Source organism: Amblyomma maculatum, chromosome 5 (assembly GCF_055883805.1).
Source record: "Amblyomma maculatum isolate TAMU_Amacu chromosome 5, ASM5588380v1, whole genome shotgun sequence".
Taxonomy (NCBI): Eukaryota; Metazoa; Arthropoda; class Arachnida; order Ixodida; family Ixodidae; genus Amblyomma; species Amblyomma maculatum.
The window spans coordinates 40,079,608-40,107,449 of NC_139348.1; the positions used below are offsets into that span (position 1 = coordinate 40,079,608).

At 46.9% G+C, this 27,842-nt stretch overlaps 1 protein-coding gene across 1 annotated transcript in view; it reads right to left on the reverse strand.

Annotated features, from left to right (window-relative positions):
- The window catches only part of LOC146188113 (ATP-dependent RNA helicase with zinc finger domain-like), a 136,702-nt gene that overhangs the window by 14,906 nt on the left and 93,954 nt on the right, over positions 1-27,842 (reverse strand). The window contains exons 12-16 of the mRNA XM_084603633.1: positions 26,594-26,806; positions 12,809-12,944; positions 9,482-9,614; positions 2,986-3,104; positions 1,317-1,631 (exon numbers count right to left, since the gene is read on the reverse strand). Of these exons, the coding sequence (XP_084459759.1) occupies positions 1,317-1,631; positions 2,986-3,104; positions 9,482-9,614; positions 12,809-12,944; positions 26,594-26,806 (916 nt within the window). The remainder of the gene's footprint in view (positions 1-1,316; positions 1,632-2,985; positions 3,105-9,481; positions 9,615-12,808; positions 12,945-26,593; positions 26,807-27,842) is intronic.

A 27,842-nucleotide genomic window follows, 5' to 3' on the forward strand; every position in this document is an offset into this window, starting at 1 on the left:
AGCAGCAGTAGGTTAGAAGTGTATTCAGAGCATGCTCTGAGGCTGCGAGTGCAAGGCGTCGTCTGCTCGAGCATATGACGCTTTTCTCTCCTCTCTCGAAAATTGAGTTATTTGATCAGTAAGTGGTAAGAAAGCTTCCGCCTGCTCAGAAATTGATGTGTAAATAGCGAAAACAGAAATGTGCCGATGTTATGGTCTTTTAGTTACGATTGAAGAGGAAAATTATCACCTCATGTGCCACTGCTCCATAGGCATGCCAGCAGAATCGGCGGAGAGGATGACCCCCCAGGACATGTGCTGCCCCTAGCGGCTGCCCTCTCTTCTGGTCACACTAAGCGGCTGCTCGCTTGCTGCAGCGCAGCCGCGCTGTCGGAGCAGCTCTCTTCCTTCCACTGTGCTAATAAGTAACCAAGGGTGCAGCATCTTCACTGCTACAGGGTCATTTTGGCAAGCCCAAAAGCCCCAAGCTAGGCATCTCCAGGTGCAAAGCGTTGCAGTGCACATTTGGCCTATTTTCTTTAGCTCATCGTCTTGTTGAAAAATTTACACAAGTGGTGTCCTTTTCTCCACTTTCCCTGTGCAAAAAATGAAAGCCACCAAGGTCATGGTTCTTGTGTATCTGTTAATAAGTAAGTTAGAACGAGAGGAAGAAGATAGTTTACACGGTATGAAGGAGCACTGAACAAGGGTAAAGGAGGTACCTCAGTTCGCAGTTCAAGCCAACATTTCGACAAGTGGACTTGTCTTCATCTAATGTTCTATGATTCGGTGCCATGTTCCTCACCTTCACCGTAACGGTATTATCACTGCTATTCATACCAAGGGACTACTGTTAGAGCAGGGCCATTACAGGTAAGCTACACTGTGTATACACACATTTCATGACAATGTAGAATGGTTGAGATTTTGATGCCACATCACAACTGCTGCAGGTTATCACACTGTAAGTCCACAGTGGCAACACAAGAAAAACAACCAGACTCAGAGCAGCTTTACTTGAAACATACTCGTTAATTAGCATACCAATTTTGGTCACACTAGTTCGATAAAAAAAAAACGCTACAAGGAAAGTGATAACAGTGGCTTTGTGCGAATCCTCGGGCAGCTCCTGACAACCTCTTTTTTCCGAGAACATGACGAGAATTGTAGTGCTAAAAGAATGCCCCCGTTATTACCTTACAGTGTAAGACTTGTACATCAAAGAGAGTCACAGTCTGTACTGTATGTCATATAACATACAGCAGACGAGAGCTCACAGCAATGGCAAGGGGAAGGTAAGAACTCAAAACCGAAGTCTAGAAACTACTGATGCCCACCTCTATCTCGTTGATGTATGACGTGCTCCCATCGCAGAGCCTGTCAGTTCCACGGGCCGCAAAGAAGCTCAGTGGTTGCAGAAGGTGGTGTGGGCCAGGGCTGCCCATGGCGCGTAGGTGGCCTTCGTAGAAGCACTCCGAGGTGAAGCGCACCAGGGCTTCGTGCGAGCGATAGTTGTCCCTGAGCACCACCTGGCATGGATGGCAGCCTGATTTGCCGCCTTGAAAGCGTGAGAATGCACCGTGCAGTCGCTCCAGCAGCGACACGTGCAGACGGCGCTCCCGCGTGTACACCGAGAACACCTCAGGGTTCAGCTGCAGAAAGAGAGTGAGGAAGGTTAACCACGTGCACTGTACTCCACTGCCAACACAGCGCTGCCGTCTACCTGCTTACGTACGCATTTTCGGCAGAGTCCACAATGATGCGTAGACAAAAGTCGAAATTTCTGTATACTGGTGGTAAGCTGTCTTTTGCAATGCTGCCAGAAAGCACTGCAATAAGTGAAGTTGGCGCCCCTCACAGAGCTGTGCACAGGCCGGGCCAAGGTATTTTTGTCTGTGGCAAGCTGGGCTGGACACTCCGTTACCAACTTGCCCAGTCGTCAACCTTGTTGAATAGCAAGCACGTTTTGTGAACGTGCAAACATAGCCATGGTGCAATAATGGGCGTCGGAATGCAGCGCCTTTTCTCTCGTCCTACTTAGGTGACAGCTTCCAAGTTCTTTCCTGACGTTGAGCCGCCTTTCCTCCATGCTTTCTCGCCGTGAACGGATCTTTGCTAGTCGTCAATGACCGGGCAGAGGGGCCGCTAGCGGGCTAATGAGTTTCCAGCTTCACACCTTCACTTCGGCAACGTCGGCGCAGATGCTTAGGTACCCGTTTGAGATTCGCCCCGCACTGCCACCTATCACGCATCTCTGTTGTAGCTTGCTCCTGCCTCGATACGGCCTCGGTTCAAGCTGGACAAAGCTCAAAGCATCCATGGTACTTGGTTTTCCCTATTTTATCGGTGCAGGCAATGCAGTGGCGGCGCCTTGCCGGCACCGGACAAAGCACACGACAGGTGCACGGCGAGCCCGATGAGCTCATCGAGTACTTGCCACAGAATAAACCCCTTGTTTAGATTTAGAGCTAGCACAGTTTTGGAGAAGCAAAGAAGCCGCTTACCCAGAACTTGCTTTTGTCGTTGATGTGTTAGTCATTACAGCCACAATTTACAGCACCGAAAGAAACTTCAGCACTACCAGATTCATCATCCAGGAGCACTCCAAATGCCTGAAGCCTTTATGAATGCATAACTTGTTTTTGCATAAGTTAGAATGATATAACTGCGTGTATGTGCTGGGCATCTATACACTTCTACAAATTTGTGTTAAAAGCGAAAACTCAACGTTTTGAAGATCTTAGATAAACTTATAATCCTGAAGTTATTTCTTTCTGTATCATTGCTTCAATTGAAATTATAGCATGTTGAGCCGGCCAGGCCAGTGTCTTAAATCTGAACACCGGGCCAGGCTCAGGCCCTTCAGTGTCGGGCCGGACTCGGGCTCAAAGTCTCAGCCCGTGCACACCTCTAGGCCCTCGATCGACCTCTATGAATGAAGAACACACTAAGCATCACTCCGTGTCTCAAATGCTACTGACTCCTCTCAGTGAGCACTGTGGTCACCTGCATGTAGTCACCAGCAAGCACAATCCGGGTGTTCTCGTCGGCCAGGGCCAAAGGCAGGATGCACTCAGTCTCCATTGCCTGCGCTGCTTCGTCGATGAAGATGTGTGTAAAGATACCTGGGCACAAAAAGAAATAAAAGGGTTGAGGCAGAAGTCCAGTGAGGGTCCGAAACAGTGCTAATAAAACAGTGCAAGCCTTCTCAACAGTGCTTGTAAAACAAGGCACACGTCTTTGAAGTCTACACAAGCTTTGCAGTGATGAAAGTTCTCGGCCCAAACAGTGTAGGAAATACTTCTCGTGTTTAGTGTCAAGAGCAATGTGGGCCTTAATGCCATCCTTGCTGCCATGTGACGTACACAGTCACCACAGGTACAAGTGGTACAAAAGTGGAATGCATGCTCTTTTACGACCACACAAAGAAGGAAAATTTTTATGCGTGCAATTTGAAAAACACTCTAAAATACCATGGAGGCTTCGAGCACACTGTCACATTTCACATAACTCTGAAACACTACAGGTGCATTGTGTTGGATGCAGCAACGTGCGCGCGCACACACACACACACACACACACACACACACACACACACACACACACACACACACACACACACACACACACACACACACACACACACACACACACACACACACACACACACTAAAAGAGGCGAGCAGAAAAGTCTGAAACCCTGAGCAAAGGCCTAGAAAAGGTGACAGGCATGGATTAATAAAGTTGCCGACTAATTTTTCAGACCAAAGGGACAAAAATATGTCCGGAAAAACAGGCATCCGAAAAACAAATTCACAATAAAAAGATCACTTTAGTATTTACACAGAAGCTTAAAAAACTAGTTAATCTGTTTCAGTAGGAAAACCGCGCAACTTTCAGAGTAGCGTTATGTTTAAAGAGGTGTCAGACACCAGCATATCGGAGCTCCAATGTGATTTTACATCAGCGCTTTTTTCCCACGTAGAAAAAAAAAGTACGACAGAAGGGTCGTGGTGGCTGTCTTCACGGGAGCGGTTAAAGTCATCTGCTGGGTGAATTGGTTTAAAAAAAAAAAAGAACTGACGCTATTTCACAAGCTACAGCAACTGCCTAGAGCTAGAATGAGAGTTGGAACACAATAGAAGCACGCTCAGGCTAACTGACCATCGTCCGTGGGGCGGAGCTCCATTGCCGCCCCATCGCCACACCAGGTGATGAAAGAGGGAAAAACCAGCTAAGAGAATGAGTCCTGGCAAGCGTGTGATGGCTTGCAGAAAGTTGAAACTTGCAGTAGAGTGCAGCTAGAGGTGCCTGCTATCGAAAGTATAGCGCGTATGCAGACTGCATGCACGCGGCTTCAAGGGTGCAGAAAAACAAAGATGACAGCAATGTCGTGGCCACATGACCAAGAGAAAAAGTCCGAAAAACTGAAAGAGAAGTTTCAAATGTCTGAAATTTTGGTCGGTTTTAAACATTGACTCCCCGGAGTGCATGACGGTGCCATGGCCAAGTCAGAACGATCAGGCAGGCCCGGAAAACCGAGCATCCGAAAAATGAGTCGGTGACTGTACTAATACAGTGACAAGCCTGCAAAGGCGCAGCTATAGTGCATCCTATAGATGTACTAACTCTCTGTGCCAAGGTGAACGCCACTTCCAGCGGAGCAAGTGTCATGCAAGGGCCGCCCACAGGCAACTCCGTGAAGCTTTGTAAAGTTTTTGTGCGTGCTGTAGTTGTTACAGGTCCGCATTCAAATAACAAAACCTGGTGTGTTGTTGGGTGCAGCATCATGAACTTTCCAAGCACTCCATTTTTCTTTAAATTTTCTTATTCTGTCTTGCCGCGATGCAGCCTAAGCACGTCATGGAAAATGCAATGAGCTCCTGGTGAAGAAGACTGCCTATGAAATGGCATTGCTGGAACTGAAGGAGCAAGGCCTTAGCCCTCAAAGCACTCTAAGAGCACCAAGGCTCAACTTTCATGTTTGTCGGCCGAAGTGATTGAGCAGTGTGCTGTTTTTCGTAGTTGCTCTGAACACGAGGTGACTAAAGGACCATGAGGACACATGGCATCATGCAGGTCTTTATCTTCTCAGCTAGCTAGGCAGCGCGGCAAACAGCCTCCGCTATCAGTAATGTATCACGGATCACTGCTTATTCACAAACTTAAAGGGACACTAAAGAGAAAACAGAAGTGGGCTTGCATCGATAGAATGCCAATTCCTGATTACAAAAAATCCACTCTTACTGAAATCAGAGCTGTTATAAGGTAGTAATGAGGAAGAACAGAAATATAGGTATCGCCGCCACAGCCGAAACTCGCAACTACAAATCACGTGACGCGCTAGGGATCACGGAGGCTGACAAATGTGAATTACGCTGCTCGTTTGAATGCGGTCGTAGGTTTTGTCTCAAATATAATAACACGCTTTTATCATACGTAAACGACGGCGAAAAGACAACGTAAACGTTGCAAGGCAAATACAAAAATATACTTGGAGGCGCCACAGGCGCCCACTTCAGTTTTGGTTCTGTTTCGGCTCAGCTTTTCGTGCGCACTCGGATAGTTTGGTTGGACCTGCAGCGCCTGAATTATGAGCTTGGAGCAGCAGATGCGCCTGGCTCGTTCCCATTTGAGCATTCGGAGGCGCGAGCGAGCGAAATCCGCTGCCGCCGACACGCTCCTTCGTTCACACTTAGGCGCCAACATATTGCGGCCGTCGCGGCTTCGACTGCGACCGGACCGCTCGACTGCAGCTACGTACGCCACGAAAAGCATACATATGCTAAGTATAGAAGGAAAAACACATTATCATTCAATTGTTCACTAAATCATGGCACATCTGACCAACATACTGCGTCAACAAGACCTTCAACGTGCTATTTGCAGGCATCGTAAACAAGAGGGGCATACTTGCCGCTCATACCAAGGAGAGCGTCGATATATTGCGCTCGTCACCCGGCGAAAAAAAAGGGCCTCGGGTAAAAAGTAAAAACTAAAAACAAAGCACCAGAAATACATTACAAAAGGTTAAAAAAAATCGATTTGTAAGAAAAAAAAAATGCCAGAAGCGGTGAGACTCGAACTCGCTACTGCTTGCTCCGTAACGTTCGGCGCTAACCGCTCGGCTACGCCGCGCCACAAGAACACTAGAAATATTTCTGGACTTTATCTCATGGCCCCATTTACAATGAAATGTTTCTGCTGCCGGTCTAAAAATTACAACTTCTTGACCATCGGAGCATGCTGCCTGCTCTCACGACTTGCAACTAATGTTCTGGATGCCTATGCGCACTATATTGTGCACTGGATCCATTTTAACATGTGGAATTTCACAGCGCAGGCAAATTTAGTGGCGCCGGCTCTTCGGTCATGCTCTGCTACCGTGGACGTAATTTTCGCTGAACACGGAGCTGTAGCACAAACCTTGAAGGAAAAAAAGTGCGACAAAGCTTCAAAACTGACAAGCGCAGCAGCGAGGACACTATTTTGCTGGTAACTAAATCTTATTTGTATGTAAACATGTCGGGAAGCGTTGCGATGACCGAGGGCTCGGTTTGTTTATACACAGTGCAAGAAGGAGCGCAAAAGCTTGAGAAACGTAAAGTTTGTGATTTACAAGCGCTCAATGTTTTTTTTTTTTCTTCCTTTATGGGCACATCGCTCGGTAAATTACTCTCTTCATCGTTTTATTTATTTCGGCTGTGGCCGTCATTGCGAGTACGCTGTTGCCATGTTGGCCCTTGAGGGGTGCGACGGCGCTATCACGGAGTCTCCGCTTATGTCATAGTGTGCGTCACTCAACTCCGACTACGTAGTCGGAGGGCACAGTTTGAATTCGACCGGCGGGAACAAGAAAAAAACCTCAACTTCTTATCGCATTATCTCAGCAATTATTCGATTTTTTGCTGCCGGATATGCGGCGACAGTGTCACCAAACGTAGCTTATTAGATTTTCATAGCATCTTTGGATGTCTTTAGTGTCCCTTTAACTAACAACCTCTGAGGACTCTCGAATAACGAATAAATTGGGAGGACTGTTTGGTCAATACTGAGGCTCTGGTAGAAATGATTACAGCGATACAAGCAAGCCTTGTTTCGCACAGCCACTTTTCTGTTGCTGCCCGATGCAGAACACCTGGCGTCTGCTAGCACCGCTACTGAAGGTGTCGCGCAAATCAAGAATATATTTTGCCATGAGATGGGCTTCCCAGAAAAGTGGTGTGAAAGACCAATAAACTTAGATCGTTGGCATATTCCGAAGTGCATTCTGCCAGCTACCACTTCGGTGGAACTGGCTAGGAAGTCTAGGGCAGGCAGGGAGCAGCGCAGTTAGTCTCCCAGCGCACTCGCGGGAGGCGCTGTTGCCGAGAGCTCCATACTTGAGCAGGCATGCTGTTGGGGCCTTTGTATAGCAGGCAGTCACCATGTACACCAGGTTCAAGTTGTACGAGTCCGGAGTAAATTGAAACAATTCTGGTTCCCCTTTTTGGATGGTGTGTCTTTGCGCGCATGCAAAACTACATCCAAGATTTGCGTTTGCAAACGCGTTGATCACTAAATCAATGTGAGGTGAAGTAATTGTAGCATGCACCGACGCAGACAGTGTGAAAGGTAACAGAGTTTAAGCGAGCAGAAGTGGAAAGCTTTCCTAGGGTTACGCAATTGACACAGAAATGGTGAGTTATACAGTGTCGCCACTACTCTTTGCTCCGTTGACACTATGTCACAGTTGTTTGATAACGTCACATTATTTACCTATACCCACATTTTTGATGTCACTGTCCGCAGTGTCGTCCTCATGGACGTCACAGCGGAATTTAGTGCAAAAGCACAAAAGCGAGGGGAAGCAATGCCTTGTTGGGAGAGGCCGGCTAACGAACGAACTCATCACAAGACTGAGCACGTGCTATGGGCAGGCTTAAGTCTAATAATGGTGATGTGGATGCAATGCAGAAGGCAGTAATGGCTACATAACCGGCATGTCAAATCCACCGACGAACGTTCAGACCATGTCGTATGCTCCACTGGAGCTAATTTGTGGTGTTGTCATAACGCTGCAAAAGCGAAGGGCGAGCCAGAACCTGGGCACCACTACAACTTGCCAAGCGACATGGCAGAGGCCATGCTCCCTGTGTACACCTATCTGTCTAAGAAGACCCAGCTACAAAGATGCCAGCTTTCACTCTGTCATATGGAGCCTGGTGTCAATGGAGCAGCATGCTTCACTCTTTGCCATGCAAACTGCTGTTGCGGAAGCTGCCTTACGTTTCAACACTGGAAATTTACATGCATCTGCTGCAATTCTGCAACAGCTCAGTATGAACATCACAAGCCCTGCTCCCCAGGAAGAAAGGTCTCCGTCGAAGTGCCATCTCCAAAAAGACGCGAGAAGCCTCTTTGAGCATGAAGAAGCTGGTCAAGAAGCATAAAGATGGCATGCATCCAGATTATGCCCCTGGTGCATTTCCTTGAGGTTTTATTGGTTTTCTCCCAGTAAAGATGTTCTGGCAAGTTTTTCCTTGATTTCTCAAAACATCAATTTTGACACATTTACAGCTTTAAAATAGCATCTGTTCTAAAGCTATGAACATTTTTTGTTTTTGTGTTTTTGCGAGAAAGATAAATGCATACAGTATGAAATATGCCCAGTTTTAATGCAGTATTTGTTTCAGAAATATTTTGAAATGGGCCATGTGTTTGACATGCAAAGATGGAATTTGTCTCTAGCAACTTTGATGAGCTTTAACTCGAGTTCAAATTGAGCTAGAATATTGATTTATACCTTACTACACTCCTTAAGCATTCCATATTGCTTTTTTTTTTTTTTTTATTCTAACAACTGCGCTGGAATTTTCTGTTTAGAAGCTAATTTTTCTCACAAAGAACCCAGCTTTTAAAGTTATTTGGCAGTATTTCAAAAACTACTCGCCCTATAACAAATCTAATTACACTTTTAGAATCAGCATGTCAAAATACATAAAGTGTGGAAATTTGGGTCAGATCTATTCACAAACAAGAAAGTTGCCTACCAAATGTAGCATCCCCCGTTAAGTCGGTTCCTATGTATAGTCATGAAACAGTTCTGCCAAATTTTCCATAATTCAGCACTAGCTAAGAAACAGCAAAACAAGCTTATTTATATAAAGGTCAACCACAGCAATGTGTGTTACACTGAGTTTTCAAATGCCCATGCTTCAATACAACTGGTACCGAAGAAAGAAAGAAAGGCATTTACTACATGGAGGTTGATTGCACAGAGGTTTAATTAAATATGTTATCTCAGTTCAAAATGACTAGGAATTGAATAAAGCAGCAATACTACATCTACATTCTTACCCAAACTTGTCTTATAAAGCATGACTATGCAAGATAATTAAGCAGTAAGTTTCTGCCCTCTTGAATACTGAAGTAGTGATGAACTGGGAAGAAAAATTCTGCCGTGAGCTGTGCTCGACAAAAGCGTCCGGTCACACGTTACTATTCTGCATGTCACACGTACCTGGCTTCACGCCGCTGGCGAGCAGCATCTGGGAGGACGAGAGCGTAGTAATGACCACGCGATGCCCTTCGATTTCCTCAGCGGTTGGCTGCCGAAACCAGGGGCCCTGCTCTGAGAGCTGCTCTTGGGGCACCTGCGAACACCACCACCATCAAGGCTTCTTCACTTTGACAGTATATTACCATCATCACCTTGACCTTCCATATTAGAAATGATGTCATGCTACCCTACCCTGCCGTGAACTCTTGGGCCCCTGTCAAGCTGCCTCGAGCAGCTTCTTGCCCAAGAGTTCTTACCATGTGTACGGTGAAATAAATGAACTTGAATCGAAAGTATTCTGGGCAGCAACTTTCGAACCACAATGATAGTGCAATGGCAAGTGTGGTTTCAGCAGAGATGATGCAACAGGCATACTTGCCAACCTGTTGAGATCAAAATGTGGAAATATGAGAGCTTTATTTATTTATTTATTTTTTTTTATTTTGTATTGCGACAAAAGAGAAAAGGAAAAGGTGGAAGGTAGGCCGCATTCAATATTTCACTGTTTGGTGGGGGAAGCATAAACTTTCAGGTAGTATCCAATGAGATTTTGCAAAACCTGCAGTGGCACACGTACCGTAAAAACCGGAATATAGGTAGAATTTTTTTTCAAAAAATTGTGGCGAAAAGACGACCCTCGTCTTATATACCGGTCATTGGCGGACAAACTACAGAGGTCTTGCAACAATGGGTGGCTGAAGTCAGCAGCCTCCATCACATCTCCATCACCATCAGTAGCAGCGTGGCGTGGCATCGCCATTTTGCGTTTCCGTTGTCTGGAGCTAGCCACCATAGTCTAGAGTTATTCTGCTAAAAGCCAGCTTTTGACTTTTTTGCTTCAAAATGAGCGGAAGCCCACGACAATTCACTGTTGCCTTCAAGAAAAAGGCGATTGAGTATGCGGAGCTTCACGGTAATCTGGCGGCACAGCGTGAATTTGAAGTATCCGAAATGAGCGTTCGGTACTGGTGGAGTCAGAAGCTGCGCATTGCTACTTGCAGCAACCAGAAGAAAACATCATTTCGTGGGCGGGCTGCACTGTATCCAGAACTAGAAGCCAAGGTTGCGGATTTCATTCGGGAACTGCGTGCAAGGTCACTGCCTGTAACTGCCGAATGCATCCGCGTGAAGCGGTTGAGATTGCGCGTGCCTCGGGACTCACAAGAATGCAGTTCAAGGCTCGCCATCCTGGGTGCGGCGCTTCATGAAGAGGAAGGGCTTTGCACTACGGCGCCGTACTTCTGTGTGCCAGAAACTGCCCGAAGAGTTTGAACACAAACTCATCGGAGTTTCAGCGCTATGTGATTGCGCTCCGGCACCAACTTGAGTACATGATGGGACAGATTGGAAACGCCGACGAAACACCCGTGTGGTTCAATATGCCCTCAGGCCGAACTGTTTCCAAGAAAGGGGCGAAGTAGATCAAGCTTCTAACTATGGGAAACGAGCACTCGCGATTCACTGTGATGCTCACGTGTGCAGCCGATGGGAAGAAGCTGCCCCCTTTCATCATTTTTAAGAGAAAAAAATTGCCGAAGGAGGAGTTCCCACACGATGTCATCGTCCGGGCCAATGGAGAAGGGCTTTATGAACGAAGCGTTAATGCTGGAGTGGATCTGGCTCGTCTGGAAGCGGCGACCTGGTGCTCTCTTTGAGCGAGCGAACATGCTCATTCTCGACTCGTTTCGAGGCCACCTCACAGCCAACGTAAAACGGGCCCTGTGCGATGACAAGACTGATCTCGTGGTCATACCTGGTGGGCTGACGTCTGTGCTGCAGCCACTAGACGTTGTGCTAAACAAGCCTTTTAAAGATAGAGTGCGCGAGCTCTATAAAGAATGGATGCTGGGCGACAACCCGACCACCCCCACCGACCGCCTGCGACGTCCACCACTTGCGACTGTCTGTGGTTGGGTGTCGTCGGCGGGAAAATCTCTGCCCGAAGAGATGGTGCTAAAGGCATTTAGAAAATGCAGCATCAGCAACGCGCTGGACGGCACAGAGGATGATGTTCTGTGGGACGTGGGCAATGACAAGCACTCGTCATCCGACTCGAGTTTGGACGACTCTGATGACTGAGTAGACCAACGCTTGCGCACTTCGTGTCATTTTTTTGTACCGTACACCTGACCAATTTTTCAACAGTATCGCGCGACCATCGACCCGCGTGCTTGTCAGCGCCTTATTAACGGTGCTGAGTGGCGAAACAAACGAGGTATGCGCATGTGTACACTTGCGCTTACTCTCGCTTTTTTCGCTGCTCCGTGCCATGATGATAAGGTGCTGACAAATGGGCGGGTCAATGGTCGCGCGATATTGTTGAAAAATTGGCCGGGTGTACATACGAGCAGCATTTAAGTGAAAATAAATACTGTCACCACTGTGCAACTGGTTGAGTCGCATTTGTTTTAAGGTAAGGGTGTCTTTCTGTACTTTTGCCATTGAAAATAATTTTTTTCATTTTTAGAATTGATCAGTTCGAGGGTCAACCTATATTCCGGTCCGACCTATAGCCCGGTTTTTACGTATTTTACTAGCTTCAAAAATCTGTCGAAGTAGTTATGCTCAAAGTGTGGTGCTTGAATTTTCAGCCCCGTAACAGATACCAGTACCGCATCCGTGCCCCTGGCAAGTTCAAGCGTAGCCTGCCCAGACCACATCAACAAATATGGCACATGACACAAGCATGGCAATGAAGATCATGCCAATGACAATGAAGATCATGCCATTAACTGAAGTAGCAACCATAAGGAAGAACTAGCCAAGACCACGCAATGCAGTCTCTTTGACTACTTGTGCTTAAATTCAAGACGACTCTCACGACAGTGTGATGGCGTTCTCCACTTGTGTTTATGCTGGTTTAAAAAATGAAGCTTTGGTTAAAGATAAAGAAAGAACATTTTGACAGCACTGCTAATGTCTACTTTAGCCCCAAAAATCAAACATTCGGACTCCGCACAATTTAAAATGTCAGTTGCGAATATGTGCAGATTCCTACGAAGCACCTAACAGTTCTTCAGTAATGTCTGAAATAATGCTATATATAGCCTGAAAACAAGTTACACATTTGCAAAATATATCTTGAAACATATTAGCTATGGCAACGAATGTGTTGCCAAGGCAAAGTGCAGTGACCGACCATTGCTTCTGACTTGCGTCATTCAACCACCAGTAAACAGATTCTGCAGAGTAATCCGTAATTAGCGGTTACAAGTGCAGCATCAAAAGAAAGCGGAAACTTTCGAAAGCCCGGCCTCCCTCTTGTTCCGAGTTTAGGTCTCCACCCACCTCGAGGCAGTACTGAAGCAGGCGGCGGTCCACCCGGTTGGGCATCCGGTACTCGTAGAGGATGCGCAGTGGCCGAAGAGCAGGCTGGTTCGCCACCTCCTTGTCCAGGTGCTCCAGGACATACAGGTCAGCCGCACTGCGTGCCAATGGACCGTCAACACTGACGCATTTTTTCACATGACATCCACCTAGCAACACATCAGAATGAGAAGCCACCGGCAGGGCTGCACAGTAACTTTTCCAGCACTCGTAGACTTCTACCTGCATTTTCACTACCCCTAATGCAGAACAAACTTTGGAGCAACTCTAGTGTGGTGGCAGCAAGAGCAGAAGTAGCCGTGCTATCGTCCTCGTTTTTGATGCTCTCATCTTGTGTATGCCATTCAGCTTCTGCTTACTGTTGCATACAGTGTAGACAGCATCATTTACAATGCTACCTCTTGCATGGCACAGAGGGTGCTGTGACAATTGACTTCCGGTCATTTCACACGCCCCCCTACCTAACCGCCATGGAGGAAGAAAAAAACTAGGAGGGAGCGCCGCGGCGGAAAAGTGAAGCCTAGTCATAAAAATATAATGGAAAGAATCATGGGAAATTAGCCGTCACGTGATACGGCAAGCGGTAGCCGGTAGCTGGTTTCGGTTGCGGTTTCGCACGCTTCGCTCTGAAGGAATGCCTTCGTGTGGCCTTCGCTACGTGACGCTTGCGCTAGAAACTTGAGGCGCGCGCTGCGAGCAGGCGGTAGATGGAACTTTGGACTTTTAGACGGGCTGATCCCGTGGGGGCTGCCGCCGCCGCGCAGTGCACCCGTGTATTTCGCGAAGTATGGCTGGGTTCTCTCAGCTGCGCCATATGAAATGCTTGCGGGGCTCTGCGATCAGACGAAGCACGCGAGAACAAGAAGGACGAGGGGACGAAGCACTGATCATCGCTTCGTCCTGTCGTCCGCTGTGTTTGTGTGCTCTGTCTTTGTGCGCTGAGTCCCGCAAGCATGGAATCAAACCAACTAGCCCAACAAAAAGTACTGCCATATGAAATGCTGCGTGCCGGGATGCAAGAACTACACGGATATACCTCTCGGGGCTGTCGCTCCAACGGTGTGTATCCTGTTATGCGCACTCATCGAGAAACGAAACGTTTGTTTGTCAGGGCAGGTGCATGTATTGTTCGAGACGAAAATCTTTTGATTCATTTAGAGAATGCAGACCTCAAATACACATTGTTACGCTGAAGCCAGTTCTCCAGGCATGCAATGTTATGTCAAATTCATAGTCTCCCTGATGAAACCAAAAATGAAAAGGCCACCTGCAGTTCTCACTAGTGTGCCTATAAACACGGAGTACAATGCAACGATTGTAAACAAAGCAACTTATGTGTTACGACGAGACGCACAACTTTCGGCAGTCCACTCCGATAAGCTTTCCGCGGGGACATACAAAGTCGCTAGAAAATACCATGTACCCTGCTGCTTCTGAATCTGGCAACTATGTTGGCTAAATTCCCAAGAATCATTGCGCGCAAGAGAGAGAAGGGAGCGGCGTCAGAGGAGGTTGGCTTGCGGAGGCTGCGCGCGCTCCCTCCTAGTTTTTTTCTTCCTCCATGCCAACCGCCTATGGACTGTGCAACTTCTGCTGACCACCAAATGTATCATATGATTAAAACTTCTCTGAAATTATGAGCATATTATACAATCATGGCTTCCAGGCTAGGAGGAAAACTGTTATTCTCCCAGATGTTTCTTTTCTTCATGATTGATCTCTTGAACAGGGAACTTGCATTAACTGGGAGCCTGTCAGCTATAGTTCGCTTAACGTTATCCAAGTAGGCAGAATTCTGCGCACAAACACGATGCTGCTTTTCTAGTTGTACTGACTGTTGGCGAGACAAGAACTGCCAGCAAATAATGTAGCGAAAATTTCTGTCATCCATTTCTGTGCAGAGAAGAATTGGCAGAGCTATGCTGTTCACCTGCCCTCATTCCAATCTCTTTTTATGATGTACACTCTCTCGGTCCTTTCTGCGGGAGCCACCTTCCGGTTGTACAGTTGTCAGCAAAAGTGGTATACAACACTCAGCTGCTGACGGAGCTTGGGAAAACTGCATAGAAATGCCATCTAGCGAAAGAGACAAGGACAACGACAGTGACACTTGCACGCGGATAAAAGGGAGCACCGCTACTGTTGTCTCGATGTTATATAGCTGTTGTTAGATGAAGTCGCGATGCAGTTTTTCCGAGCTCCACCACCGGCTAAGTGCTGTATACCACTTTTGCTCACGACTGTACATTCCCATTCTTACTGCAACCTCCCAGGCCACCCATCACCTCACATCCCCTTTCTCTGGAAAGTGGAGAGAGGACTCCTCTCCCCATTTTTCACCTGCCCACCGTGGCAACTAAATCATTTCGCTATGTAATAATACAACAAACGCTGAAAATCACATCATAGAATGTGACGCCATGTTTCTGCAAAGCTTTACCTAAGCTGCATGTTCCGCGCTGCAAAAGTGGCTGCGATAGCCGCGGCATTAAGGCAGGAAACCCCTTCATGGATCACTGCCTTGTCGTGGCGGAGGGGCTTGCGAAACTCGATAAAGTCGTGAGCTCTGCTGTGTAGGGCCACCCAAGATAGACAGGTCACGGCAGAGAGTTCTGACAAAATGTGATTCACTGGAAAAGGTAATGGCAACCCACTCCAGTATTTCCTGCCAAGAAAACCCTATGGCCAATCACAATAGCATTAATGATATGGCGCCGGAAGATGAGCCCCCTAGGTTGGAAGGCGTCCCACATGTTACTGGGGATGAACAAAGGGCGATTCCTAGTAGCTCCAGGACGAATGAAGCGGCTGGGCTAAAGCCAAAAAGACGCTCAGTTGTGGATGTGTCGGGAAGCGACCGGAAAGTCCGATGTTGCAAGGAGATATATCACATAGCAACATGGAATATAAGATCTATGACGCAAGGTAAACTGGATGTCGTCAAGCGAGAAATGGACAGATTAAACATAGATATCTTGGGCATCAGCGAGCTCAAGTGGACCGGAATGGGAGAATTTAATTCCGGCGACCATTATGTCTTTTATTGTGGGCACGAATGCAAGAGAAGAAATGGGGTCGCTCTCATAGTAAACAGAAGAATGGGCAAAGCAGCGCTAGGGTACAACCCCGAAAACGACCGAATGATTTCACTTTGGATCCACGGTCACCCTTTCAACATAACAGTTATCCAAGTCTATGCACCAACCACTACTGCTGAAGAAGCTGACGTTGAGAGATTTTATGCAGACCTGCAATGCCTTTTAGACCGCACTCCATCATCAGACGTCCTTTTTCGCATAGGAGACTGGAATGCTAAGGTGGGGAGTGAAGAAATATCCGGAATTACAGGCAAGTTCGGTCTTGGTGAGCCAAATGAAGCTGGGCAGAGGCTAGTAGAGTTTTGTCAAGAAAACAACCTAACCATAGCTAATACTCATTTTCAACAGCACAAGAGGCGCCTGTACACATGGACTTCACCGGACGGTCTGTACAGGAATCAGATCAATTATACTGTCACGCCACTGACGACGATGAAGGATTGTGATGGTCTGGGAGAAGAGGAGGAGAAAGCGTTGGTGTCTGGAGGCTAGTAGGCTTCACCTTATCCCACTGCCATATCACTGTAAATGAACACCCCTTTGCTATTTCATCGTAGCAACTTGGTGGAGGTGCTGGGTGCCAATGGCCACGACTGGACCTGACAGTGACGATTTCGACAATTATATATCGACCCTCGAGCCAGCATCCCCCAACACGAATGTTTTCAAAACGGAACAGCAAAATGATAGCAGTCTGCAGCCTCTCTTTGCCGCCGCCCAAGCCAGCATACCTAAAAGCCGTTTTTGTGTGCGTGATGGCCTTCTATGGAAAAAGAGTTATTCGCCTGTCGGCCAGCAATACCTACTCGTAGTTCCCAAGACACTGTGCACGGACGTATTGCGTGTTATGCATGATGATCCAACTTCTGGGCATTTGGGATCGGTTCGAACACTCCACCGTGCTCAAGGAAGATTTTACTGGCCCAGAATGCGCTCGACGATTGAACAATACGTTGCCAGTTTCAAGCAATGTCAACGCCACAAATGTCCAACTGCAACTCCATCTGGCTTGCTGCACCCTGTGAAGACCCCGACAGCTCCGTTTGATCAAGTAGGCATTGACCTCGTAGGTCCGTTTCCGAAGTCCGTGGATGAAAATCGCTGGATTGTAATCTGCGTGGACTATCTCACACGTTACTGTGAAACCGCCGCTCTTACATCTGCTATGGCACATCAGGTGTCGCTTTTCTTGCTGCACTCAGTCATCTTACGACACGGGCCACCACGAATTGTCATCACTGATCGGGGCCGACAATTCACTGCTGATGTTATAGAAGAGCTCATGCGTTTATGCTCCGTAACTTTCCGACACTCGACGCCATACCATCCCCAGACAAATGGCTTGACTGAGCGCGTCAACAGAACGCTTATCAACATGCTAGCCATGTATGTGGACGCAGGGCATAAGAACTGGGACACCATAATACCCTTCATCACGTATGCGTTTAATACCGCCACGCATGAGACGACTGGGTACAGTCCATTTTTCCTGCTCTATGCCAGACCGCCACGCTACCCCCTGGATACTATCCTGCCCTTCACAAGCCGTGAAGACCCCTGCCTGGCTGAGACCCTCTGTCTCGCCGAAGAAGCACGGAGAATCGCCCGATTACTGTCTGGTGCTTCACAAGAACGTTCTAAAGTGCGATACGATGCCAGTCACCGGCGGGTCGCATACTCTGTAGGTGATTTAGTCTGGCTGTGGCGTTCAATTCGGCGCCGTGGCCTACATCAAAAACTCTTGGCCCACATGACGGACCATATGTGGTTGTCAAACGCATCAGTGACTTAGCTTATGCAATAGCCCGCCTGACAGCATCGGGTCGTCGGCTGTCAAAACCAAACTATGTCATGTTGCCGGCTTGAAGCCGTGTCAGCCTCGCACGACTCACAAACACGCCCAGAGGACTTAGGCTGAGTAGGGGGGAAATGTCACGTCACTGACGACGCTGAAGGATTGTGATGGTCTGGGAGAAGAAGAGGAGAAAGCGTTGGTGCCTGGGGGCTAGTAGGCTTCACCTAATCCCACTGCCATATCACTGTAAATAAACACCCCTTTGCTATTTCATCGTAACAATTATTCTTTGCCGGCAGAGATGGAGAAGCGCTATACAAGCAGTAAAAACAAGGCCTGGAGACGATTGTGACACCGATCATCAGCTTCTTGTTGCCAAATTTAAGCTTTGATTGAGGAAAACGCAGAAAACTAGAAGGCCTTTCAGGTATGATCTGGATCAAATTCCATCAGAATATGCTGTGGAAGTGAGGAATCGATTTCAAGAATTAGATCTAGAAGACAGAGCCTGAAGAGATGTGGACTGATGTTCGTGATATAATACTACAAGAAGTTGCTACTAGTAGAATCTCGGTGATACGAACTCGGCTGATACGAAATTCGGTGTGATACGAATTCATAAAATTCCCCGGCCGAATTGCATTGCGTTCAGTGGGCAAAAAATCGGATGTTCCGAACACTTTTTCTTTTTGCTACGGGTGATACGAACTTCAGTATCACGACCGGTCGAGGCCCACGCACACACGCACAGCGAGAAAAGCGTGCGCAGCGGCGCAGCACTGATAGCACGGATCACGCACACGCGCGCGAAAGAAGAAAAAAAAAATACAGCGAGAAAAAACCGGCTTGGCAACCCGCGGCAGCAGCGAAGTTGGCGAAGAAGGCAGCGATATCTTGCCCCCCCCCCCCCCCCCTCCCGCTCTCTCTTTCTCTCCCCTCCCCCCGCATTTTTTTTTTTTTTTATCTCGTTGTTGCTTTCTGCTACTGGTGTTGTGCGCACGGCCTTGCGGCCCTCTCCACATTTCTCCGCCGCCCCGCAGGCCACGCTCTTCCGCTTTCCGGAGTCTCCGCTGCAACGGCAACACGTTGCTTCGTTTTCTCGTTTGTTGAGGCTGACAACGCGTTGATAGCGCGTCGTTTTGTGATCATCTCAGCAACGCGAAAAGGTACATCATACTGCAATGTCACGGAAGAGAAAGGCGCTGACCTTTAAAGACAAATTGGAAATTTTAAATAAGGTGGACAAAGAGCCCAAGAAAAGGCGCACTGACATGGCCAAGGAGCTAGGCCTGCCGCTGTCAACGTTGTCAACGATCGTTGGTCAGCGCGACCAAATTATGCAGAATGTGCAGCACTTCGCGATGAATTCTAAAGAAGCCAAAACTGCCCACCATGTGAAGTTGGAAGAGGTTCTTCTAACGTGGTTCAGAGAGGTCACGGCGGCCGGCGTCAACATCGACGGAAAAGTGCTTCGTGAGAAGGCAGCGGACATCGCACTCACACTTGGAATTGATGATTTTCAGGCCTCCGGTGGATGGATTCACCGGTTCAAGGTGCGTCATAATCATTCATACAAGACCGTTTGTGGCGAAGGAAAAAAGGTCGACGCCTCCGCCGTGGAAGACTGGATGACAACCACACTGCCGTCTTACATAGCGGGATATGAGGCACGTGATGTTTTTAATGTAGATGAAGCAGGGCTGTTTTACAATCTCCAGCCCGAAAAAAGTTTGTGCTTTAAAGGCGATGCCTGCCGGGGCGGACAAAAGAGCAAACAACGTATCACAGTTTTGTTTTGTTGCAACGCCGACGGATCGGAAAAGATGCCGCTGACAGTCATTGGCAAATATCAAAAGCCCCGATGCTTTAAGGCAGCCGGTCGATTGACCTGCGTCTACAAGGCGAACAAAAAAGCATGGATGACGTCTTCTTTGTTTATGGAATTCGTCACGTACCTCGACCGCAAGATGTCTTGCCTCAACAGAAAAATAGTTTTGCTGCTGGACCAGTGCACCGCCCATCCAAAACAAATGACACTACAGAGTGTTAAGGTGGTGTTCCTGCCCCCGAACGCAACAAGTCATTTGCAACCACTGGATGCTGGGATTATAAGGAATGTTAAGCACCATTTTAAAGCTTTGTTGGTGCGCCGCCTCCTCGCGAAGATTGAAAGGAAGGACGCGAATCTCCAGATCACTCTTCTGGACGCTGTGCATTTTCTTGCAATTGCCTGGGATCGCGTCGTTCCTACGACCATCGCCAATTGTTTCGCGAAGTGTGGGGTTTTCAAATCTGCTGTGGCTACTGCCTCGCAAGTGCCAGACCCGATTCCCATCGATGTCTGGAATCAACTTGACGTCGACTGTTGCGTCGACGATTTCGTCACCGCGGACGACGACCTCGCCACCTGTGGTCTCCGCACGGTTGAAGATATTGCGGAGGAAACGTCATCACAGCCTGGCATTCCATGCAGTGACGAAGATGACGACGACCAAAGCGTTGATGACCCACCGCCGACGGCAGCAGAAACGATGCACGCCATCGATGTTCTGCGGCGCGCCGTGACCTCCGAGTCTGTGCGGGAGAAGACAGCGGCCCAATTTTTCAGTTTTCAAAATTCTCTGTTATCAGATCTCGCGGAAAAAAAGGTGCAGAAGGATATACGCGATTTCTTTCAACGAAAATAAATATTTCGTACCTGTTGGAAGGCTTGAAAACGAATTTTGCTCGTTTTTTGGTGATACGAAATTTCGGGTGATACGAAAATTTTCGTCTCCCTTTGAATTTCGTATCACCGAGATTCTACTGTAGTTCCAAAGCAAAAGAAATGCAAGAAAGCAAACTGGTTGTCTAAAGAGGCGTTGCAAATAGCTGAGGAAAGGAGGATGGCAAAAGTTATAGGGGAAAGAGAAAGATACAAGGTTCTCAATGTGAATTTTCAGAAAATAGCAAGGAGAGATAAGAATGCCTTCATGAACATACAGTGCGAAGCAGTTGAGGACAACAGCCAATTAAGGAACACAAGAGCTATGTATAAGACAATCAAAGATATCAAAGGAAGCTTCTGTGCTAAGCTGGGTGTGATAAAGGACAAACGAGGCAAGGACCTCACTGAAGCCTCAGAGATAAAGAAGAGATGGCAGGAATACACAGAAGAACTGTACAAGAAGGATCCGGATGAGCAAAACAACATAAGACTGTTGTGATTACTGATCTCGAGCCGCGTATCCTGAAGAGTGAAGTTGAATGGGCCTTAGCTAGCCTTTTGCTAAGAACAAAGCTAGAGGAATTGATGGCATTCCAGCTAAGTTGCTTCAAAACCTCAACCATGACGCTGTTAACATTCTGCATACATTGTCAGAAGATTTGGACAACCCTGCAGTGGCCACAGAATTGGAGGAGGTCAGTTTAAATCCCCATTCCAAAGAAAGGCAGTGCTAAAGATTGTTCCAACTACCGCACGATCGCGCTTATTTCGCATGCTAGCAAGTGATGTTGAAAATCCTCCAAGGTAGACTGCAGCAGTATGTGGATCGGGAGCTTCCGGATGTGCAAGCTGGGTTTCGCAAGGGCAGAGGAACTAGAGACCAGATTGCCAACCTTCGCTGGATCATGGAAAAAGCAAGAGAGTTCCAGAAACCCATCTACTTCTGTTTTATTGATTATGCGAAAGCGTTTGACTGCGTAGATCACAGCAGATTGTGGCAAGCTCTCCAAGAGATGGGAGTTCCAATTCACCTCATCTGTCTCCTCAGGAACCTGTATGATGGACAAGAGGCCACAGTCAGAACTGGGCATGGTCTTACTGATTGGTTTCCGATTGAGAAAGGAGTGAGACAAGGCTGCATACTGTTGCCCTGCCTATTTAACCTATATGCAGAGTGCATCGTGAGGAAGGCCGGTCTGGACGAGTCTTCAGCTGGAGTGAAGATTGCTGGGAAACGTATCAACAACCTTAGATATGCGGATGATACCACTTTAATGGCAGAAAGTGAAGTGGAACTCAAGAGACTTCTGATGCGCGACAAGAAGAGAGTGAGAAGTTTGGGCTTAAACTGAACATTAAAAAGACAAAGATCATGGTGTCTTGCCCTATCAAGTCCTGGAGCATCAAGGGACAAGAAGTGGAAGCTGTGACAGATTTTATCTTCTTGGGCTCCAAGATTACCCTGGAAGGAGACTGCTGCCATGAAATTGGAGACGCCTGCTTCTGAGAAAGAGAGCCACAGTTAGCCTTGACCACCTAGTAAAGAGCTGAGACATAAGTCTGCAAACCAAGATCCGTATAACTCGTGCTATGGTCTTTCCAGTTGTGATGTATGGATGCGAGAGTTGGACTGTGAAGAAGGCTGACCGCCGAAGAATTAACGCGTTTGAATTGTGGTACTGGCAAAGATTCTTGAGAGTTCTCACAAATGCTGCGCTGCTTAGTTTTACACGGACAAAGGAACTGGACAAACGCTGAGGTTAAGTGCAAGAACTCTAAATAAAGTTAAGAAGTGCTTGAGATTGAGCTAGTTGGAACATCTTCTCACAAATGCTGCGCTGCTTAGTTTTACACGGACAAAGGAACTGGACAAACGCCGAGGTTAAGCGCAAGAACTCGAAATAGCTCAATCCCAAGCACTTCTTAACTTTATTTCGATTTCTTGCGCTTAACCTCAGCGTTTGTCCAGTTCCTTTGTCCGTGTAAAACTGAGCAGCGCAGCATTTTTGAGAAGATGTTCCAACTAGCTCAATCTCAAGCACTTCTTGAGAGTTCCTTGGACTGCCAGAAGATCAAATCAGTCGATATTGTCGGCCATAAACCCTGACTGCTCATTAGAGGGTCAAATTCTAAAGTTAAAGCTCAGCTACTTTGGTCATTTGATGAGAAGAGAGGAGTCGCTGGAGAAAGATTTGATGTTGGGAAAGGTTGAGGGTCACCGGAGAAAAAGTAGGCAGCGAACGCGATGGTTAGATGGCATCCTTGAGGCGCTGCAGATGAAGTTATGTGATGTTAGGAAGATAGTGAGAGACCGGAAAGCGTGGCGTGACATGGTCCATAGGGTCACGAAGAGTCGGACACGACTGAACTGAACTGAAGGCAGGAAAAATCCCATGCATGCAGCGTCCTTTGCTCACATCCAGCCTGTTTCGAAAGGCGTTACCGTATGATGACAGGTGTGAGCTTCGGCGCGCGTCCAAAGTGCAGTGCTCAAGTTTGCATTCTATGCCTGAAAATAGCTGCCAGCGTGGCCAACAAAATAACAAAGCTCGCTTCCGTTTGTGCACACTCAATGGCACTGAGCTTGGCTTCATCGCTTTTTTTTTTGTGGCACAAGATGCCCCAACATGTTGAATAATCGCAGCCATGTGCAAATGCTCCCCTATTCTAGATTGTTCTACAGTATTTCCCACTCAATTTAATCAAAGCGCCAGACTATTTAATCATAGCGCCATAGAATTTAATCTAGGCGCCACAGAAAATAATCCAAGCGCCAAAACATTTCATCCCGCCGCACTGATTTTAATCTGGTCACAGTCCAACAGTTCCTGAACAGCCAAGACCATTAAATCTATTTCATCAACCCTATAATCATGGGTATCAAATGATTGGGCTTTCTGAGCTTATTAGGATGAATAATGTTGTAAAGCGATTTTGGTGATTCATGTGACAGTGTAACGTGATTTGGTGTGACATGCACGATAATGTGCCCCTTTTTCAACCGTATCATCACGGGTGTCAAATGAAAGGGCTTTTTGAGCTCAATAAGGCGGATATAAGAGAAATAACTCAAGTTATCGACATTCTAGCGGAAATTAAGAAGAAGGAATGGGCATGGGCAGGACATGTAGGGCAAAGAGAGGATAACCGATGGTCGCTTAGGGTAACAAACTGGATTCCAAGGGAAGCAAAGTGTAGCACGGGGCGGCAGAAAGCTAGGTGGGTGGATGAGGTCAAGAAGTTCGCAGGGGTCAAGTGGATGCAGCTAGCCCAGAACCGGGTTAAGTGGAGAAATATGGGAGAGGCCTTCGACATAGAGTTTCTTACCTTACCTAGAGGGAAAGCTGTGCTGCCGTCTATGGGAGTTTACATGAAGCTTCCAGACGGCCAGTTCAGCTGCCATGGACGCTCAAAGCATCATGGGCCGGAGAGCTACCGAGTGCAGAACTACAACTTTTGGCCAAAACTAATGCAAAGATAAACATTGTTTTACCGTAAATAATGTCCGAAGACTGAATATTATGACTATAAATTGCAAAAAGAGAGAGAAACAGCATGTCATTCTGAGATTTATCCAGTATAAGCGATTGCTCTTTCTCCTATTGGCTTAGTTTTGAGCAGCACAAATACCAATATTTCGCACTTAATAGGCACACTTTGAAATAAAAAAACGTTATGAAAATATTCATGGTTATGCAATCACTAAGGAAATTTTTAGTGCCATTTCGGGAAACAGAAACTATTTATTGTCGACGTCTGGTTTTGCGCCTTCACTACTATGTCTTTCACGGTCTATGTACGCGCCTTCAGATGATGATGATGATGAAAAAGAAACATCGCAGTAACGCCACTCCACGTACCCGAGAAAAACCGACTGTCCCGCAACAAGTAGCTCACCGGCCCATGATTCATAGCGCGCCCATGGTGGCTGAAGTGCAGCGCCCTCAGCTTTCCCTCTAGTTAGTGTAAGGAACTCTATGGCCTTCGATCTGCAGTGGGTATAGTCAGGCTGATGATGATGATGATGAAGGCAAATATTGCAGTAAAACGATTTCGCTGAATTACATGACAGTGTAAAATTATTTCTCTTGACATGCGCGATAATTTGCTTTTCCTTTAACCCTATAATCACTGGTATCAAATGATTGGGCTTTCTGGGTGTATTAAGATGAATAATGTTGTAAAGTGATTTTGGTGAGTCATGTAAGTGATTTGGTGTGACATGCACGATAATGCGCCCCTTTTTCAACCGTATCATCACGGGTGTCAAATGAAAGGGCTTTTTGAGCTCAATAAGGCGAATATTGCAGTATAACGATTTCGCTGAGTTACATGACAGTGTAAAATGATTTCTCTTGACATGCGCGATAATTTGCTTTTCCTTTAACCCTATAATCACAGGTATCAAATGATCGGGTTTGCTGAGCGTAATAAGATGAATAAGGTTGTAAAGCGATTTTGATGAGTCACATGACAGTGTCACATGACTCATCAAAATCACTTTACAACCTTATTCATATTATAATGCTCAGAAAGCCTGATCATTTGATACCAATGATTATAGGGTTAAAGAAAAAGTTAATTATCGTGCATGTCAAGAGAAATCATGTTACACTGTCAAGTGACTCATCAAAATCTTTTTATTGCAATATGTGCCTTATTAAGCTCTAAAAGCCCTTTCATTTGACACCCGTGATGATACAATTGAAAAAGGTGCACATTGTCGCGCATGTCACCTAAATTACAACCTTATTCATATTATTACGCTCAGAAAACCCTGATACCCATGATTATAGGGTTAAAGAAAAAGCAAATTATTGCGCATGTCAAGAGAAATCATGTTGCACTGTCATGTTACTCATCAAAATCTTTTTACTGCAATATTCGCCTTATTAAGTTCAAAAAGCCATTTCATTTGACACCCGTGATGATACGATTGAAAAAGGGGCGCATTATCGCGCATGTCACACATGACTCATCAAAATCTCTTTACAACCTGATTCATATTCTTACGCTCAGAAAACCCAATCACTTGATACCCGTGATTATAGGGTTAAAGAAAAAGAAAATTATCACGCATGTCAAGAGAAATCATTTTACACTGTCATGTAACTTAGCAAAATCTTTTTACTGCAATATTCACCTAATTAAAATCAAAAAGCCCTTTCATTTGACACCCGTGATGATACAATTGAAAAAGAGGCGCATATCGTGCATGTCACACCAAATCACGTTACACTGTCACATGACTCACCAAAATTGCTTAATATCTTCATCTTAATATGCTCAGAAAACCCAATCATTTGATACCCATGATTACAGGGTTGGTGAAATAGATTTAATGGTCTTGGCTGTCCAGCAACTGTTGGACTCAGTTCAGTTCAGGCGTTCAGTCGTGTCCGACTCTTCGTGACCCTATGGACCATGTCACGCCACGCTTTCCGGTCTCTCACTATCTTTTAACATCACATAGCTTCATCTGCAATGCCTCGAGAATGCCATCTAACCATCGCGTTCGCTGCCTACCCCTTCTCCGGCGACCCTCAACTGTTGGACTGCGACCAGATTAAAATCAGTGACGGCGGGATTAAATGTTTTGGCGCTTGGATTATTTTCTGTGGCGGCTAGATTAAATTCTATGGTGCTAAGATTAAATTATCTGGCGTTTTGATTAAATTGAGCGGAAAATACTGTAGTTGCCTTTGGCAGGTTTACCTCTCTTTTTCCTTGCTGGCTTTATATTGTGCACTACCGAGACCTGCGGACATTCTGTTGTTTGACAACTGCCAACAAGCACGCTCGCTGTCACGGCTACCGAGTTGCTTAATTCTTTGTGGCCGCTAGTCAGCCCAATGAAGTTTCTTTTACAGGTCCTTACTATAAGAGTGCCATGACCGTTAAGTGACAATATGGCTAAACCGATACCATAATAGCTTTTGCTGTAAAAGGAAACGTTGAACTACAGCTAAATCGGCAACTATCAACCTCACCCAGTCCAAAACCCCATCTTGAAACCATCCAACTTGGTAGAAGAGCTCACTCGCCCCACTATAACAGCCTCCTCATGCAAACGGGAAGCTATTGTTGTGAACATCACAAGGATCCTGGGTTGTTAACCCTCAGCATTGGGGTAAGAGTGTTCTCACCTGTTGGAGTGAGTGCAGACCAGCACACGAGAGTCTGGCAACCGCTTGATGACCTCCAGGAGCGCCTGTGCCACCGTGAAGGTCTTGCCCGTGCCGAAGGGACCCACCACCAGCACAGGCGGCACATTGGGCACTGTGCGTGGAGCCGCAATGGCCGCCACTGCTCGCTTCTGCTGCTCGTTGAGCCGCGGGTCCCAGCCCATGGACCACTCCCTGCACAGGTTGCCAGGCACAGCCATCATTACCGTCTGCCGATACAACTGTGCCCCGGAGCAGAGCGAGGGGGAAGGAGATTCAGCCTTACACAAACTGCAGCCTCTATCAGCTACAGATAGACACTGCCTGGCACTGCCTGTTGGACTAGCTGCAGACGAGCTCCTGCAACACGAGATCTGCAGAGTAGTGAAACAACTTGTAACTCTTACTAAATCAAATTTTCCAACTCACAATAGTCCACAATGCATGTGCTCACTCCTTTTAAAACATCACAATTAACTCCTGTGAGTAAAGGAAGTTTGTCCATTTGTTTGTTTACGTCCCAAAGTGACTCAGGCTATGAGAAGGGCTCCAGAAATTTCGACCACCTGGGGTTTTTCAATGTGCACTAAGATCACACAGCACACGGACGCCACTCCATTTCACCTCCATCGAAACGCAGCCGCCAGCGGTTGAGATGGAACCCGGGAACTGAGTATGGTCAGTATTTCAGAGCAATGCACAATGCAAGACAGAAGGATGTCCGTCACTTAGAGTACCTAAGGCAGGCAGGAGGCCTCTGTCGATGAGGTTAAAATCTAGGAGGAAAATGTCTTTTTGTGTGCCAGTTCCAAATATGCCTTTTTTTTTTACGAAAAGCAAGTCCTCGTACAGTTACATCAAACAAAGTGCATGTTTTTATGCCGAGCTTTTAATACCCTTTTAACAAGAGAACCCTACCAGTGTTTACGCTTGGCCACAGTTGGCCAATTTAACCGCGATTAGAAATAATGAGCTGCAACTCACGACGATAAGCATACAATGGTACGTGCAATGGTACCATAGCGGTGGCCTTGTGGTAGAGCATCAGCCCCGCATTTGGGAGGTACCAGGTTCGATCCCTGGTACCAACGGGTACCCACTGGTTTTCAATGGGTACAAGCTTTCCTCTTGCCCGGTGCTCGGCTTTGATGAGGTGAAATGCTTGGGAAAGAAGTCATGGCCCAAACAGCTGCGCTGATGGGACAGTGATCCGTTCTGCCATTGGACAGCC